The sequence below is a fragment of the Bos javanicus genome, chromosome 2, assembly GCF_032452875.1.
Source record: "Bos javanicus breed banteng chromosome 2, ARS-OSU_banteng_1.0, whole genome shotgun sequence".
In the NCBI taxonomy this organism is placed as follows: domain Eukaryota; kingdom Metazoa; phylum Chordata; class Mammalia; order Artiodactyla; family Bovidae; genus Bos; species Bos javanicus.
In genome coordinates, this window is record NC_083869.1 from 55,707,176 (window position 1) to 55,725,476 (window position 18,301).

Sequence of the window (18,301 nt, forward strand, 5' to 3'; positions counted from 1 at the left end):
AGCTCAACTGCAATGTTATTTCCCTCCTTCAACTGCCCACTCTGGAGAAAAAAAGTTTAGTCACTCAGTCGTGTCCAACTCTTTGTAACCCCATGGACTGTAGCCTACCAGGGTCCTCTGTCTATGAGATTTTCCAGGCAAGAGTACTGGAGTGGGTTGCCATTTCCTTCTTCAGAGGATCTTCCCAACTCAGGGATCAAACCTGGCTCTCCCACATTGTAGGCAGATGCTTTACCATCTGAGCCACCAGGGGAATCTACTCTGGAGAGGACGGGTATAAAGTGCAGCCTGTGCCTGTCACCACTAGCATCTCAAGAGTAAAGGTTATGTTTTGCTGTGATTCATGGGGTCGCAAAGAGTCAGACACAACTGAACGACCGATATGATCTGATCTGATCTTCTGCTCTTTAATATGCTGTTTAGGTTTGTCATATCTTTTCTTCCAAGGAACAAGCTTCTTTTAGTTTCATGGCTTTAGTCATATATATATATATATATATATATATGTATGAGTCAGTTATACAAACATACCAGATGTTTTTTAGATTATTTTCCAATACAGATCATTACAGAGTATTGGATGGTGTCCCCTTTACTAAACAGTATGATGTTATTAGTTATCTATTTACTATATAGTAGTTGTTTGTATGTCAATATCAATCTCCTAATTTATCTCTCCCCTGCCTCCCCTTTGGGAACCATAGGTTTGTTTTGTACATTAGTGATTCTATTTCTGTGTTGTAAATAAGTTCACTTGTGCCATTTCTTTTAGATTACATGTATAAATGATATCATGAAATATTTTTATTTATCTTTCTGACTTAATTCACTTAGTATGGGAATCTCTAAGTCAAACCATGTTGCTTCAAATTACATTATCTCAACTTTTTTATGGAAGAATAATATTTCATTTTTAATAATGTCCCTCTATTTCTTTCCCACTTCTTTTTTGATAGATACTTAGGTTGTTTCCAATTCTTAGCTATTGTAAACAACATTCAAAGAACATTAGGCTGAAGATATCTTTTCCAAATTATGGTTTGCTCTGGATATGTGCCCAGGAGAGGGATTGTTGGATCATATGGCAACTTTATTTTTAGTTTTTTAAGGAATATTCTTAATGACTGTACCAATTTAAATTCTCACATGCGGTGTAGAAGTGCCCCCTTTTGTTCTTACCCTCTCTAGCATTCTTTTGTAGACTATAGTTTTACTTTCTTTCTCTTTTTTTTTTTGATGATGGCCATTCTGACTAGTCAAGGTGGTATACTTCAAAGTAAGTTTGATTTTCATTTTTCTATTAATTAATGATGTTGAGCATCTTTTCATGTGCTTTGTGACCATCTGTATATCTTCCTTGGATAAATGTCTATATCTTCTACCCATTTTTTAATTGGGTTTTTTGTGTTTTTGATACTGAGCTGCATGAGCTTTTTATGTATTTGAAGATTAGTCCCTTGTCAGTTGCATCATTTGCAAATATTTTCTTCCATTATGTGGGTCATCTTTTCATTTTATTTATGGTTTCCTTTGCTCTGCAAGAGATTTTGAGGTTAATTAAATATTATTTTTAAAATTTTTTATTTTATTTTAATTATTCCAGGAGGTAGATCAAAAAAGATATTGCTATGATATAGATGTAAGAGGGTTAGATATTTTTCTCTACAAGTTTTATAGAATCTGACCTTATATTTAGATTTTTAATCTGCTTTGTATTTTTGTTTGTGATGTTAAAGAGTATTATAATTTCATTCTTTTAAATGTTTTCTATGTCTATATTCTGTGTAAATAAGTTTATTTGTATCATTTTTTTTTAGATTTCACATATAAGTGATATCATATGATATTTGTCTTTCTCTGACTTACTTCAGTTAGTTTGATAAACTCTAGGTCCATCCATGTTGCTGAAAATGGCATTATTTCATTTTTTTTTCCCATAGCTGAGTCATATGCCATTGTGTGTGTGTGCATGCACACACATACCCCACATCTTTACCCATCCATCTGTTGATGGACATTTAGCTTGCTTCCACATCTTGGATATGTAAATAATGTTGCACTGAACATTAGGCCACGTGTATCTTTTCAAATTAGAGTTTTTATTACTTCTATATATATATATGCCTAGGAGCGAGATTGCTGTATTATGTGATAACTCTGTTTTTAGTTTTTTTAAATATTTTATAATGTTATCCATAGTGGCTGCACTAGTTTGCATTGTCAGAGTTGTGCGTGTCTATGTGTGTGTGTTTTAGAATTATGTGATGATTAATTGCAACAAAGAGAAAAAAATACTGGAATGCTAAAAAAACACAAAAATTATTCAAGAAGAAAGTATAGTCATATTAAACTACTTTATTCAATTGTCAACATAAATGTACATCATCGTAATTATATAAACCTTGAGTGTTAATTTAACTAAAAATTAAGGTTGTGAGAAGATGCTGCTGCTAAGTCACTTCAGTCATGTCTGACTCTGTGCGACCCCATAGACGGCAGCCCACCAGGCTCCCCGTCCCTGGGATTCTCCAGGCAAGAACACTGGAGTGGGTTGCCATTTCTTTCTCCAATGCATGAAAGTGAAAAGTGAAAGTGAAGTCACTCAGTCGTGTCCGACCCTCAGCGACCCCATGGACTGCAGCCTTCCAGGTTCCTCCATCCATGGGATGTGTTAATAAATATAATTGAAATAGTTAAGACAATCGAAAGACAGTAGACAGAAGTGAAGTGAACATTGCTGTTTTTCACTGTAAACCTTAAGGGGGTGTATCTTTTTAAATTGTGTACATTTACTGCATGGTAAAAATTTAAAATTCACATTTAAAATAATACCTTGGATCCCAGGTAGTGCTAGTGGTAAAGAACCCCCTTGCCAATGCAGGAGTTGTAAGAGATGTGAGTTCGATCCCTGGGTCAGGAAGATCCCCTGGAGAAGGTAATGTCAACCCACTCCAGTATTCTTGCCTGGATAATTCCAAGGATAGGGGAGTCTGGTGGGCTATAGTCCATAGGGTCACAAACAGAAGGACACAATTGAAGTGACTTAGCATGCACACACCATGTATATCTCTGCTGCCCTTCATCTCTGGCTTTGCTGTGTATTTAGGTTAGGCTGAAACAAAATGATACACACTATTTGCTTTACTTTAGCACAGTTGCTGTGGAGGACTTTGATCCAGTTTGACTGCACACAGGTTTTGTTTGATATGCAGAGTGCTTTAGAATTTCTAAAAATTAGCTTATCATATTTAAAAATTGGGAGATTTCAAATGAAATTCAGAAATTCTTATCTTGGGCTTCTTTGACACAATAAAACAATTCTATATCAAAATAATCAGCTGAAATTCAGGCTACTTTTTTAAGAAGATGAATACTTTTGAGCCATCATCTAGGTTTTTCATAGTCTAACATGTTTTGCCTATTTATGATTTTTTTCTAATCTTTGTGGACATTTACATCTGTTGCCTCTTGCTAGTTGAAAATAATATGGCAAATAAAAAAATCAAGATTCATATGTGCCAACCTATCATTTTTAAAAAGTTAAAAACATGACTCATACAAATATATAATGCACATGTGCTATGGAATTATTTAGCTCATTGTTAAGAGAAACAGTAAGATGGTAAATCTGGCTCAAAAGCAGACATAGAAGACTGAAGTGTTTGCAATCAGTGAAAGGAAAAAAAAAACTCTGATTTAAGATAGTAAGGTTAGATATAAAACTATTTAATGTCATACTGGACAGTAAAACTGGGGGTTATATTTACTACATGAAAGATATCATTTGCATCTCTACTGAATAAAACTTACTTTTAATTTGCAAACATACACATTAATATTTAAATTCCTAGAGACTAGCACTTAAAATATTAAATTGTAAATTAAGCAAAAGTATATTCGCCAGCAGAACTAACCAGTCTTTGAAAGAGCCTCTTAGAAAGTGGTCTAGTCTGATGTTAAAAGCACATGCAGACATTTCTTTTATATTTTTCTTAGCAAGATTTTGACTTTTGTTCTCAATTATTTTGTGGCATCAACTACTCTATTGAATAATACTTCAGTAGTATTATTTTGCTAGCGTTGCCATAAAAAAAAACCACAGACTATACATCCTGCTATATTCAAAATGGGTAACCAACAAGGGCCAATTGGATAGCACATGGACCACTGCTCAATATTATATAGCAGCCTGGATGAGACGGGAGTTTGACGGAGAAAGGATATATGAATGTGTATGGCTGAGTCCCTTCACTGTTCACCTGAAACTATTACAATATTATTTATTAATCAGCTATACCCCAATACAAAATACAAAGTTTAATATAAAAAAATACACAAATTGGGTGGCTCAAAAAAAGAAAGAAATCTATTTTCTCATAGTCTGCAGCCTGGAATTCCAAGCTCAAGATGCAACAGGGTTGGACTTTCTGACGTCTCTTTCTTTGGGTTGCTGATGACCTTTTCTCTGTTTTCAGATAGTCCCAGAATTGTCTCTATATGCCTAAATCTCTTTTTATAAGGACACTAGAAAGTTTGGTTTAGGGCTTACACTAAATGACCTCATTTTAATGTCATATTCTCTTTAAAGATTTTACTTCCAAAGGACAGAGGAGCCTGGAAGGCTACAGTCCATGGGGTCGCTGAGGGTTGGACACGACTGAGCGACTTCCCTTTCACTTTTCACTTTCCTGCACTGGAGAAGGAAATGGCAACCCACTCCAGTGTTCTTGCCTGGAGAATCCCAGGGATGGGGGAGCCTGAGGCAAAAGTGTTAAGTTCTACATTCACCAATTCTGATTAGTTGTCTTATAATGTGATGATAGGAAAAAGCTGATATAATATTTTTAATCTAATTATAGATTATCATAAGTATTCATCATTTTTAAACTTTTCCCTCAAATTTTAAAATTAATTTCTCTTGGATACAACTTTTTATTTTGTTTGTATAAGTTTTTACATTCAACATATATTGCACTTTAAAAAGATTGTTAAGTTACTTATATTTATATGTTACTTTATAAATTTCAAAAAATTTCAATATTTTTTTCACAGTAATTCAAAGGTTTACCATTATTGATATTTAGATTATTTTATGATTCAGAAGTAAGTAGTCAGTACCTACAGATGTTGTAGATACAAACACAAAAGTAAACTTCACTTTTGGCATATAAGAAATTCTGAATGATCATAAAGCAACTGTTTCAAAAGAACAGGGAGGGTAAAATCCTAGTAACTTTTAGTTGAAGAATGAATAAAAAGCAACTAGAGAAAAATTATAACAGGAACATATTTAATTTTTTTCTAGTAACAATAAAGTAATAAGGATCTTACTAAAATTTTAGAGACATTTTTATAATGTCAAAAGTCTCCTAAAATGTTCAAAATATTTTACCTAATTTTATTTATTTATGTCTCTATATCTGTCTATCCATTCGTCCATTGATTTACTTACTTGAACTCTCTTTAATTGCATTAATTCTCCAGTCTTAATAAAAATCATATTAAAAGCAGATAGAAATTTCAAGTTTAGAAAAAGGAAACAAAATCAATTCCCACAGTTACTGTTAGGCTACTTATTAGGTTTTTTAGTGAGACCTTGCTGCTTCAAACTAGGATGCTGTTAACAATACCTATTGTTTCAGTAGCAGAGAATCTTTCTGCAGTGATCTAGAATTGAAGAAAGGTGTGAATGCTGTCAAACAGCTCTTTTGTCTGAATTTACAGTTGCATAGACTAAACCAACTTCTGGCCTAGCATGAGAGATGGGTTATTAAATGGACTTTGGCACATACTTTATCTGAACACTAGGAATTTGAAATGACATTTGAAACAGTGGGGTCTGTTCTCTAGCTAATGTAATAATGCAAAGGGAATAAAAAACAAAGCTAAGTATACATTTCCACATTTCTGGAGACAGAAAAAATAGTTAAGATTTTAAAATATCCTGGCTGCTGAAATGGTTCATGTAGTTTGTGGAGTAGTTAAATGCTTATGTTTCCATAAAAACCATGTAATTCAGAAATGAAACTGTAATTGATGACCTAAAAAAATCTGTATCCAGTGAATTGCGATATTCACTTACTGCTTGTCCTTGTAGGGATTTTTAGAGATTTCCACACAATTACTGTCTTCTATACCATGGTTTGGGGGAAAAAAAAAAGAAATATATATAATATACCTCACTTGGACTTCCCTGGTGGCTCAGACGGTAAAGTGTCTGCCTACAATGCAGGAGACCCGGATTTGATCCCTGGGTTGGGAAGATCCCCTGGAGAAGGAAATGGCAACCCACTCCAGTACTCTTGCCTGAAGAATCCCATGGATGGAGGAGCCTAATAGGCTACAGTCCATGGGGTCGCAAAGAGTCGGGCACAACTGAGCAACTTCACTTTCACTTTTTCATCTATAACTATCAAATTATAATTTGCAATAGACACAAATATGACTGTCATAAAATTCAGGAATGAATGTGAATCAGAAATTTATTTATGGAATTATTGGAGAACCAGCCCAGTATTGATGATCTAAGATCATTAGTAGAAATGCATACTTACAGGCATCTAAAAGAAATGTTTAAATGAGATTCATAGTTAGGTATAAAAATGGTCAGTGCCTCAGAGAATAAGAAACCATAACTTTTAGGGTTATCCATTGGGATAAATATCAACTGGTTAGCATGAAATTTCATAGTGTGTGGTTCTGATCAAATAGAAAATACTCAAGTTAAAAATAGATACATTCTTCTAGACCTGTACTATCCATATGAGTCACTGGCTTCCTACTTTTTTTTCAAGTTTGAATTAATTAAAATGAAATACAATAAAGATTCAATTTACAGTCACACCAGCCACAAATTAAGTGCTCACTCGACACAGTTGACTAGTCATTATTTTATTGGACAGCATAGATATAGACTATTTCCATCATAAAACAAATTACTCTCCTAGAGAAACAGCCCTCTTCTAGAGAATTAACTGATCTTTGAGCAATTTTACTTTACAGTGTCTACATATGCCATCAGAAGAACATATCACCCCTCCTTTTGTGTTATTTCCAGTTAAGAGGATCTGAAAATAAGAGTTTACCTTAATTCACAAAAAATATTTATTCCTCTTACTACTAAAACATTTAGCTGTGTCATTGAACCAGTTATGCCCATTGAGTTAGATGAACTATTTGAACAAATGCAAATGTTTTTTGCAGGTGAAATGTTTTATTGTAAATACCTATTTTTTAGGATTTAAAAACTCTTTGCCCTTTTGTCTAGGTCATCCTCAAGTGCTTAGGTAGCAGGAAGAAAAGTATCAAGAGATAGTCATTATTTTGCAGAATAAGCACTTATTTTGGCATATAAATTATCTTTGCGGGGACTTTTTTATTGTCAAGTCACTTGTACTTTTAAAGTATCTTCTGTGATGGTTTGGACAGACTTATGTACTCTTAGAGGGGCTTCCCTGGTGGCTCAGATGTTAAAGCATCTGTCTGCAATGTGGGAGACCTGGGTTCGATCCCTGGGTTGGGAAGATCCCCTGGAGAAGGAAATGACAACCCACTCCAGTCGTCTTGCCTGGAGAATCCCATGGACGGAGGAGCCTGGTGGGCTACAGTCCACGGGGTCTCAAAGAGTCGGACATGACTGAGTGACTTCACTTCACTTCTTCACTTCATGTACTCTTAGGTTTATGATACCAGATTTGCACATGCGATTCAATGATTGTGTGTTTGTGTGTGTGTTTCAGATGTGCAACAAATGGCAATTGACTGGCTCACGAGGAATCTCTATTTTGTGGACCATGTCAGTGACCGGATCTTTGTGTGTGATTACAACGGGTCTGTTTGTGTCACCCTGATTGACTTGGAACTTCACAATCCGAAGGCAATAGCAGTGGATCCAATAGCAGGGTAAGAAATTCTTCTTTATAGTGTTTGATCTGAAATAATTTCCCTGAAAAAAAATAGTCTGAGAAGAGTTGTGGAATATAAGACAACAGGCTCAAAAGTGTTTTTAATGTTGATTTGAACAGTTACATTACAGGAAGGAAAAAAGAAGTTGTAATCTACTGTGAAGATGCTGAGTCATACCATTTCCTTAACACATCATTGTTGCAAGGCTTGCCTAAGACACAGTCAACCCACTACTCTCCTAATGATCACTTTGATGTCACCAGAGAAGAGCCTCAGCATTGTTTTAGGTTAAACACAAGAGACCTAAGTTACTTAGTAGTGGACCTTGTAGTTACCAAACTTCAAAAATTCTACCTGAAAAATGGGCTGTTAAAAAATTTAGGTCCAACACAACATTTAGGATTTATTAAAGGAACACTGTACATGTTTGAGGATATTAGTAAGACATGAAGTTTGTCTTTGTTACTTGAAACGATTTTCTTCCTCCAACTATTGATGTGTAAACATTGTCGTATTATGGAGTAACTGAGTTAATCATCAGCTTTGCAAGCTGCTTTATTGGTTAAAAAGAGGCCTTATTTTATCTGAACTTCTTTTAGCTAATAAACTAATTCCTCTTTTTTTTAATATTTCATAATTTATCAAATTATAGGTAAATATGTTTAAATTTCCAATAACTTATTTCATGTAATTAGGAACTTAATATAGGAATTATACTTTAATTTTATAAACACTATGATATTATATAAAGTTCTATAAAATCAATAGTTTTACCAGTAACTATTGGGAAAGGATATTCTCAAAATAATGGCATAATGTACCACTTTAGTTGGAGGAGCTGGTGGGTGCTTTTTTCAGATATAAGTTGTAACAAAGATTTAAGAGCAAAAATTTTATCCTTGTTATAGCTTTAATCGTCCCCTGGCAGTTCAGGCTGAAATGTCTGATGGAACATAGCCTAAGCTGCCATAAGCCTCCATTCAATAAATGTGAAAATATTTACTGAAGAAACAGCTGTCATCCATATGTGGACTTTTGTCACTCTTTACTTAAAGTCTGATTGAATATTAAGATGCATCATCACAATGGTTCTGATTCTGACAAGAACAGCTTGCACGTAAGAGCTTTGCTAGGAAGCCTGTGTAATATAATTCTTGAATGTAGCTCTATTTGTATTTGCAGCAGATGGTTACTTGACTCAAATCTGACTGCAGCAATGCTTCGAAAGACATTAGTAAGAGAAGTTGTACTTAAACTGATTTGTTTGGGTGTTGAATAAGGGTAGTAAGGAAGAATTGGAAATATACAAATGTGCTAACAACATTCTTCTGGCATTCTGTTTAGAAATATATTTGCGTGCATGTTTTTCCTGGGTGTGCTAAATGAATTCAGAAGTAACCTTTATACAGTCTTGTCTGTCGAAAGTGTTAAGAGATGAAGCTGTTGTGTTTCTCCCCTTTCTACCACTCTTATTATTCCCCATTCTTAAAAACAAAAGATTCAGAGACTCTTTTCAAATAGAACTGCCATTCTGAAATATAATGTTTGTGACACCACCATCTCCCCTTCTGAACAGCAACATATTTTATCTTCTCAAGCTTCCTATTTCTCCCTGTCATTACATGAAAGAACCATATTTTGTCATTTTTGTGAAAGGACTTAGGAGTAGAAAGCCTCCACATTGCTGTGTTTATTCTCTGCTGGATTCCTCTGGGCCTAGTAACTGTTTAAATGTATTTTGTCACGTATCATTTATCACAAAAGGCTCTTTGGAATTTTCTGTTTGTTTGTTGGAGTTTGCTATGTGTCTCAATTGCTGTTTTTTCAGTCATGGATTTTAGAAATCAAGGAAGGAAAAGCTCTTCATGTTTATAAATATAATCCTGTTTATAATAGAACAGTTTTTAAAATATTCTGATATTTTTCTCTTAATATCAGAAATTTGGCTAGGGTTAATGTGCTACTGTCTAGGGAAACAACAGCAAGTTTTTCTTTTTTCTCTTTTTTCTTCTGTTTTTGGGCAGCTCAAGGGTAATTTGAATAGGTGAGGTTAGAATTACTCTGCATGATCTACTTAAGGGGACAAGCACCATCAGTGAAATTTCTCCTGCCTTTTGTAATTGTTATAACTTCAGTTCAGAAAATATCAGAATGTCTTAAAAGTCTGACCCAACTATTAAGTGCCTGACCTTGATAGGTATAGAAAAGGATGGAGATCTTCTTTACCTCTCACAGGCTACATAGAAAAATATACTTTTTACTGGACTGTGCTTTTGATGTTACTTTTCTCAACCTCCTATTCCCTTTTTATATAAAAATTATTACAATATTGTCATTCTAAAATTTCTAATTTTTTAAAAAAATGTCTCCATGGGTTGAATATAGATTAGTAATTTTCTCCAGAAAATCAACATGACTTGGACCAGGCTCCAATCTAAATTTTCCAGAAAAAGATTGTTTATAAACCTTGTTTTCATTCTTGCAGTATTGACATTGACTCATTAATTCAGGCTATTTTTCTGGAGATATTTCTTGAGATTTTCTTATTAATTTCAAATTTTAGCAGTGTTCTTTTCCCATGGTTTCTTGAAGAAATTTCTAAAACTATTTCTAATCCTGTCATAACCGTTTGAAGGTAGCACAGAGATCATAGTCCAACCAGTATCAAAAATAGTTTTTCTGGTAGTAGTTATTAGAACTTGGCTTGTTTAATGATTAAGAGTTTAATCTAAAGTCACTCTCCCTGGGATCAAATCCTAGTTATACCAGTTACTAGATGTTGGATGTCTCTTTTTATCTTTATTTTCCTATCTTAAAAATATGAATAATGATAATCCACTAAAGGGCTCTTGTGAGGATTAAATAATGTCAAACATATAAAGGGCTTACATACTTTCTAAGTATATGAAGTTCTTTTTTTCATGTTACTTCAAAAATAACTACTAATCTTTCCAATGCTTACAATACTGTTGTGAATAGAGTAACTAGACCAATATTTCACTTCATTAAAGATGATCTTTTTGTTTACATTCCAATTCTCTTTCTACTAAAATGCTTTAAAATGGCTTACTTCATATAGACTGTCTATTATATAGCCAAGTACTAAGTAAAAGGAGGGGAAATGAGAATAAAGTAGTATGGCCTGGAAATAAGATGAAATGTATATGTGATGGAGAACAAAATTATAGAATAACTATGGGTTTAAGGAAGAAAGTAGCAGAGGAAACACTATTTTAATAATTGATCTTGTGGAGGTTATGTTTGAATTACCTTCAAGGTCTTTTAGAATATAAAACTAGAGAATAAACCACCTTCATAGTTACCTTTGTCAGTTGATCTGTATTTTTAATATCAAATTGTTTTAATAATAAACTATTTAGTTCTTCAGTCTGATGAAGGTTGTAACTGAGGACAGGAGAAAAACTAGTTTACAATTTTGGTTCTAAGGTTTGTTTCCAAGATTCCTATTAAACTAAAATCATCACACTACACTATACAAAAATACATTTTACCATGAGTATAAAATTGTTACAATAATTTTGCAAATCAGATCAGATAAGATCAGATCAGTCACTCAGTCATGTCCAACTCTTTGCGTCCCCATGAACTGCAGCACGCCAGGCCTCCCTGTCCATCACCAACTCCCAGAGTTCACTGAGACTCACGTCCATCGAGTCAGTGATGCCAACTAGCCATCTCATCCTCTGTCGTGCCCTTCTCCTCTTGCCCCCAATCCCTCCCAGCATCAGAGTTTTTTCCAGTGAGTCAACTCTTCGCATGAGGTGGCCAAAGTACTGGAGTTTCAGCTTTAGCATCATTCCTTCCAAAGAAATCCCAGGGCTGATCTCCTTCAGAATGGACTGGTTGGATCTCCTTGCAGTCCAAGGGACGCTCAAGAGTCTTCTCCAACACCACAGTTCAAAAGCATCAGTTCTTCGGCACTCAGCCTTCTTCACAGTCCAACTCTCACATCCATACATGACCACAGGAAAAACCATAGCCTTGACTAGACGAACCTTTTTTGGCAAAGTAATGTCTCTGCTTTTGAATATGCTATCTAGGTTGGTCATAACTTTCCTTCCAAGGAATAAGTGTCTTTTAATTTCATGGCTGCAGTCACTATCTGCAGTGATTTGGGAGCCCAGAAAAATAAAGTCTGCCACTGTTTCCACTGTTTCCCCATCTATTTCCCATGAAATGGTGGGACTGGATGACATGATCTTCGTTTTCTGAATGTTGAGCTTTAAGCCAACGTTTTCACTCTCCACTTTCACTTTCATCAAGAGGCTTTTTAGTTCCTCTTCACTTTCTGCCATAAGGGTGGTGTCATCTGCATATCTGAGGTTATTGATATTTCTCCTGGCAATCTTGATTCCAGCTTGTGTTTCTTCCAGCACAGCGTTTCTCATGATGTACTCTGCATATAAGTTAAATAAACAGGGTAACAATATACAGCCTTGACAAACTCCTTTTCCTATTTGGAACCAGTCTGTTGTCCCATGTCCAGTTCTAACTGTTGCTTCCTGACCTGCATACAAATTTCTCAAGAGGCAGGTCAGGTAGTCTGGTATTCCCATCTCTTTCAGAATTTTCCACAGTTTATTGTGATCCACACAGCCAAAGGCTTTGGCATAGTCAATAAAGCAGAAATAGATGCTTTTCTGGAACTCTCTTGCTTTTTCCATGATCCAGCAGATGTTGGCAATTTGATCTCTGGTTCCTCTGCCTTTTCTAAAACCAGCTTGAACATCTGGAAGTTCACGGTTCACATATTGCTGAAGCCTGGCTTGGAGAATTTTGAGCATTACTTTACTAGCATGTGAGATGAGTGCAATTGTGCAGGAGTTTGAGCATTCTTTGGCATTGCCTTTCTTTGGGATTGGAATGAAAACTGACCTTTTCCAGTCCTGTGGCCGCTGCTGAGTTTTCCAAATTTGCTGGCATATTGAGTGCAGCACTTTCACAGCATCATCTTTCAGGATTTGGAATAGCTCAACTGGAATTCCATCACCTCCACTAGCTTTGTTCGTAGTGATGCTTTCTAAGGCCCACTTGACCTCACATTCCAGGATGTCTGGCTATAGGTGAGTGATCACACCATCGTGATTATCTGGGTCATGAAGACCTTTTTTGTACAGTTCTTCTGTGTATTCTTGCCATCTCTTCTTAATATTTTCTGCTTATGTTAGGTCCATACCATTTCTGTCCTTTATCGAGCCCATCTTTGCATGAAATGTTCCTTTGATATCTCTGATTTTCTGAAGAGATCCCTAGTCTTTCCCATTCTGTTGTTTTCCTCTATTTCTGTGCATTGATCACTGAAGAAGGCTTTCTTATCTCTTCTTGCTATTCTTTGGAACTCTGCATTCAGATGTTTATATCTTTCCTTTTCTCCTTTTGTTTTTGCTTTTCTTCTTTTCACAGCTATTTGTAAGGCCTCCCCAGACAGCCATTTTGCTTTTTTGCATTTCTTTTCCATGGGGATGGTCTTGATCCCTGTCTCCTGTACAATGTCACGAACCTCATTCCATAGTTCATCAGGCACTCTATCTATCAGATCTAGGCCCTTAAATCTATTTCTCACTTCTACTGTATAATCATAAGGGATTTGATTTAGGTCATACCTGAGTGGTCTAGTGGTTTTCCCTACTTTCTTCAATTTAAGTCTGAATTTGGCAATAAGGAGTTCATGGTCTGAGCCACAGTCAGCTCCTGGTCTTGTTTTGGCTGACTGTATAGAGCTTCTCCATTTTTGGCTGCAAAGAATATAATCAATCTGATTTCGGTGTTGACCATCTGGTGATGTCCATGTATAGAGTCTTCTCCTGTGCTGTTGGAAGAGGATGTTTGTTACGACCAGTGCATTTTCTTGGCAAAACTCTATTAGTCTTTGCCCTGCTTCATTCCGTATTCCAGGGCCAAATTTGCCTGTTATTCCAGGTGTTTCTTGACATCCTACTTTTGCATTCCAGTCCCCTATAATGAAAAGGACATCTTTTTTGGGTGTTCTAAAAGGTCTTGTAGGTCTTCATAAGAGGGGATCTATTGATGCTAAGCATGGTAAATATTAGAAAAACAGTAAAATTACTAAGATATAATTTAGGGATGGAGTTGGACTTGAAAATTCAGAGAAAATATTTGGGGGGCTTGAGGTATTGTGTATGTGCATTTCATCCTCCTTTGCCCAGTCATGTCCAACTCTTTTGCAGCCTCATGGACTGTAGCTCTCCAGGCTCCTTTGTCCATGGAATTTTGCAGACAAGAACACTAGAGTGGGTTGGGTTGCCATTTCCTCCTCTAGGAGATCTCCCTAACCCGGGGATTGAACTTGCATCTCTTGTGTCTCCTGCATCTCCTGCATTGGCAGGCAGATTCTAGCTAGAACTCATATTCAATAGAGTTATGTGAGATGGCCAATTAGAGAGAGAGGGGAAATCTCCTATATCATGTGAAATGGTGGAAATTGACTACATTACCAATACTATGTGTATCTTTTTTCTATGTAGGATAGACTTTTGACTTGTAAAGAAGGAATGGTAGAATGATCTGTAGGTTTTATTTGTGATCCATGACCCCATGTCAGTATTGAGGGGAAAAAATGTGTTGTCTTTGTTCTCTATTAAAGTAGTTTATCTGCCAGGATCCAGAAGAGGACTGAAGCTTAAGTCTCAGAAGCTGAATTCACATAAGAGTAACTGGCAGTATTTAATAGTTGATAATACCTTTCCCAACACCAACCTGGATCCCTGCTGTTGGTGAAACTAGTCATGGCTGAGAAAAATAAAAATAGAATCAAAGTTAAAGCTAACAGGGACCAAGACTGACTAATGAAAGGTACTTCCTCAGTACCTTCTTTGGAATTCCTCTTCATTAGAAGAAAACTCAGAAAAACATGGAGGCATTTTAATAGCTCCAATAGTCATTCTCCTGAATTTATGTATTGATCTGCTGTAATTTCTCTTTGGATATCTTAAACATTATTTTATTTTTATATGTTGAGGAATAAAATGAAATGCTGAAAGTGTATTTTGGTTTGTTAATTTAATTTTGAAACAGTCTTGGTCTTGAAAATGATAGTAGTCCTCAGTTGGGTTGACCTCTGAATTCATCTGTATGTGGGAAAATGCTAAGGAAGTTGTCTACTTCTCTTTATACTCAATGGGTGATTGAGCACTGTACACAATGCAGTGCAATGAAAACCTCCTTAGTCTTATAAATTTGTATTAATTATTTCAAAAGTTTTACCAATGCATTTTCTTACCTATTTCAATGAAATTCAAGTGGATATCTATATAGCACTAGCTGTATTTCTTTTTGTCTATCTATAAGCTGCCGGAATCCAGCTCTAGCAGCCAGGGAATCAGCCTGAAGGGGTGAGGGGTGTCAGCGGACAATGATGTAGCCTCTGACTTATAATACAGAACTACATTGGTGGACAATGATGTAGTCTCTGACTCAGAGTATGGAACTACACGTTTATTTCAAGCTTCAGTTTCTCTTTTATACTTTGCCAAAGCATTAGGTCATAGGTTTGACGTTTTTAGTTTCCCCCACCCAGATTTACTGTACTTAACTTGTGATTACATTGTAACTCATGCTACATTCTTCAGTTTATTTCTTATCTTTCTAAATCCTGTTTGCCCCTAGCATCTTAAGATCAGTATCTCCTAAAAAGGCTTCTAGCTATTCTTAATTATTCCTAAACCCTAAACTCAGCAATCTTCTTTTGCCATAAATATTTCCCTCACAAACAGGTCTCAGATAACAATCCTTCCCATGGCCTCAAGCTGCAGCCAGTTGCTCATCCTGGGACATTCTTTGTAAAGATCCTTGAACAAATGTCAATGGTTATCTTATAGATTATTTTCTGGGCACAACTGTAGAAAGCTTTCTGCTTTCTCATGCTTCTCTCAAGCACCTTAACATTCTTTCCAGCCAACTCAACCGAAGAAAGGAAAGAACAAGTCAGAATCACAAGGCCTAACTCCTTCATCCTGGGGCCATGCCTGCGAGATGAGGAGAGGAGGTTGGGGCCATGCCTCCATTTTGTCAGTAATGCCTAACGTGGCTACAGACAATAAGCCATCTAAATATGCTATCTATCTATCTATCTATATATGCATATTTCCCATTTAACACTACTACAAACTTCTCTGGGTGAGTCTAACAATCTTAGATTTAGGTTCATAGATAATTATATAAGAAAATGGCATCTGCCTATCTTAGGCCAACTTACCAAAAGTCTTAGGAGAGTTATTGCCTACCACTTTTCAATCAAGAGGTGCCCAGATGCAAATAGGCAAGACAACATGGGTGTACATGTATGTGTTTCATGGTCTGAACTATTTTAACTGAAATTAGTGATTCAGAGCCACACTCAGGTGTTTAAATCCATATGCATTCTCTTAACTATGACTCAAATTCTTTTATTCTCATTAGTTAATTTTGTCTAGGTTCAACTTCTTTCAAAATTCCTCTATAGACCTTTCTTCAAGTGTAGGTTTATGTATGGCATCACCTTGAATTACTGACTCCTTCAGTTACAAATGATTATTCTATTATACTGTAATTAGCCTCGGAATATGGAAGAGCAACTTGGAGTGGGCTTATTTTATTCAGTGCAACCTTTACTGGAAACTTAACACACATTGCTTTAACTCTCACTGTGTTCTTGACTCGTATAATTCACAATGTCAAAGTAATGCAAAAGCATTCTGCATCTCTATTTTCTTTGCTGTTCTCGATCTCATTTTTTTTAAACTCTCTAAGTTTTCTGTGTTTGTTAATCTTATGTCTAAATTATTGAGTTCAAAAGCTTGTTTTAATTATACATAATATCTTCCCAATCTTCTACCCATTCCCTGTTAGGGAGGTTTCTTTGAATTCTCATTGAATAATGATGTCCACTCAACTAGAGGAAGTAATGGAAAAGCTGTGTACAGCCTAAATTATGAAGGGATTTATCATTTCATTGAAAACCTGGATTTAGGACAGCCCTTGGTTGATTTATTGACTCAACAGTATTATTAACCACCTGGGTTCCTCCTACCTCTTTACTGTGTGATGTTATCATTAGTGTGTGCTTTTCAAGCTAATTGCCCTGTGGTTACAAGACAGCTACTGAAGTTTCAGGGATCCTAACTAGAAACATGGTAGTCAGTTAAAAAACAAAAAACAAAAACCAGCACTACTTCTTCCTTGGGTGTAGAAGAGCTCCCAAAGCAGATATTCCCTCATGTCTTCTTGGTCAGAACTGGGTACATGCCAACTTAAAAGAGACAGTCATAGACAACTTTTTTTTTTTCCCCATTGGCATATGAAAGACAGAGGGATATGGGAGAGAATTTGGGACCACAATAACACAGAAGAAAGAAAAATGGATTATGCACCTACATCATCTTCCACAGACATTGTAGTGTAATAATTCTTTCTCATGTACAGCCCTTTATCTTTTCTTTATATTTCTCAGGCACTGAGGGGCCTCTTTCCACTTAGCTAACCCTGTGGAATATGTACAAATATTATTTTCCAACCCTTCATTCCATCTTCTCTGAGAGTTTCTTTGTTTGCTTTTAGCCCAGAATGTTAAAACTAATTCTGAGGAGTATTTCTCTTGTCACTATTTTAAAAGAGAGATAAGAGAGATCAGTGGCTCAGTCGTGTCTGACTCTTTGCGACCCCATGAATCGCAGCACGCCAGGCCTCCCTGTCCATCACCAACTCCCGGAGTTCACCCAGACTCACGTCCATCGAGTCAGTGATGCCATCCAGCCATCTCATCCTCTGTCGTCCCCTTCTCCTCTTGCCCCCAATCCCTCCCAGCATCAGAGTCTTTTCCAATGAGTCAACTCTTCGCATCAGGTGGCCAAAGTACTGGAGTTTCAGCTTTAGCATCAGTCCTTCCAAAGAAATCCCAGGGCTGATCTCCTTCAGAATGGACTGGTTGGATCTGCTTGCAGTCCAAGGGACTCTCAAGAGTCTTCTCCAACACCACAGTTCAAAAGCATCAATTCTTCAGCTCTCAGCCTTCTTCACAGTCCAACTCTCACATCTATACATGACCACAGGAAAAACCATAGCCTTGACTAGACGAACCTTTGTTGGCAAAGTAATCTAGGTTAGTCATAACTTTCCTTCCAAGGAGTAAGCGTCTTTTAATTTCATGGCTGCAGTCACCATCTGCAGTGATTTGGGAGCCCAGAAAAATAAAGTCTGCCACTGTTTCCACTGTTTCCCCATCTATTTCCCATGAAGTGGTGGGACTGGATGCCATGATCTTCGTTTTCTGAATGTTGAGCTTTAAGCCAACTTTTTCACTCTCCACTTTCACCTTCATCAAGAGGCTTTTTAGTTCCTCTTCACTTTCTGCCATAAGGGTGGTGTCATCTGCATATCT

At 36.2% G+C, this 18,301-nt stretch overlaps 1 protein-coding gene across 1 annotated transcript in view; it reads left to right on the forward strand.

Annotated features, from left to right (window-relative positions):
* The window catches only part of LOC133260480 (low-density lipoprotein receptor-related protein 1B-like), a 1,291,692-nt gene that overhangs the window by 1,051,267 nt on the left and 222,124 nt on the right, over nt 1–18,301 (forward strand). Inside the window, exon 7 of the mRNA XM_061438868.1 lies at nt 7,740–7,902. Within this exon, the coding sequence (XP_061294852.1) occupies nt 7,740–7,902 (163 nt within the window). The remainder of the gene's footprint in view (nt 1–7,739; nt 7,903–18,301) is intronic.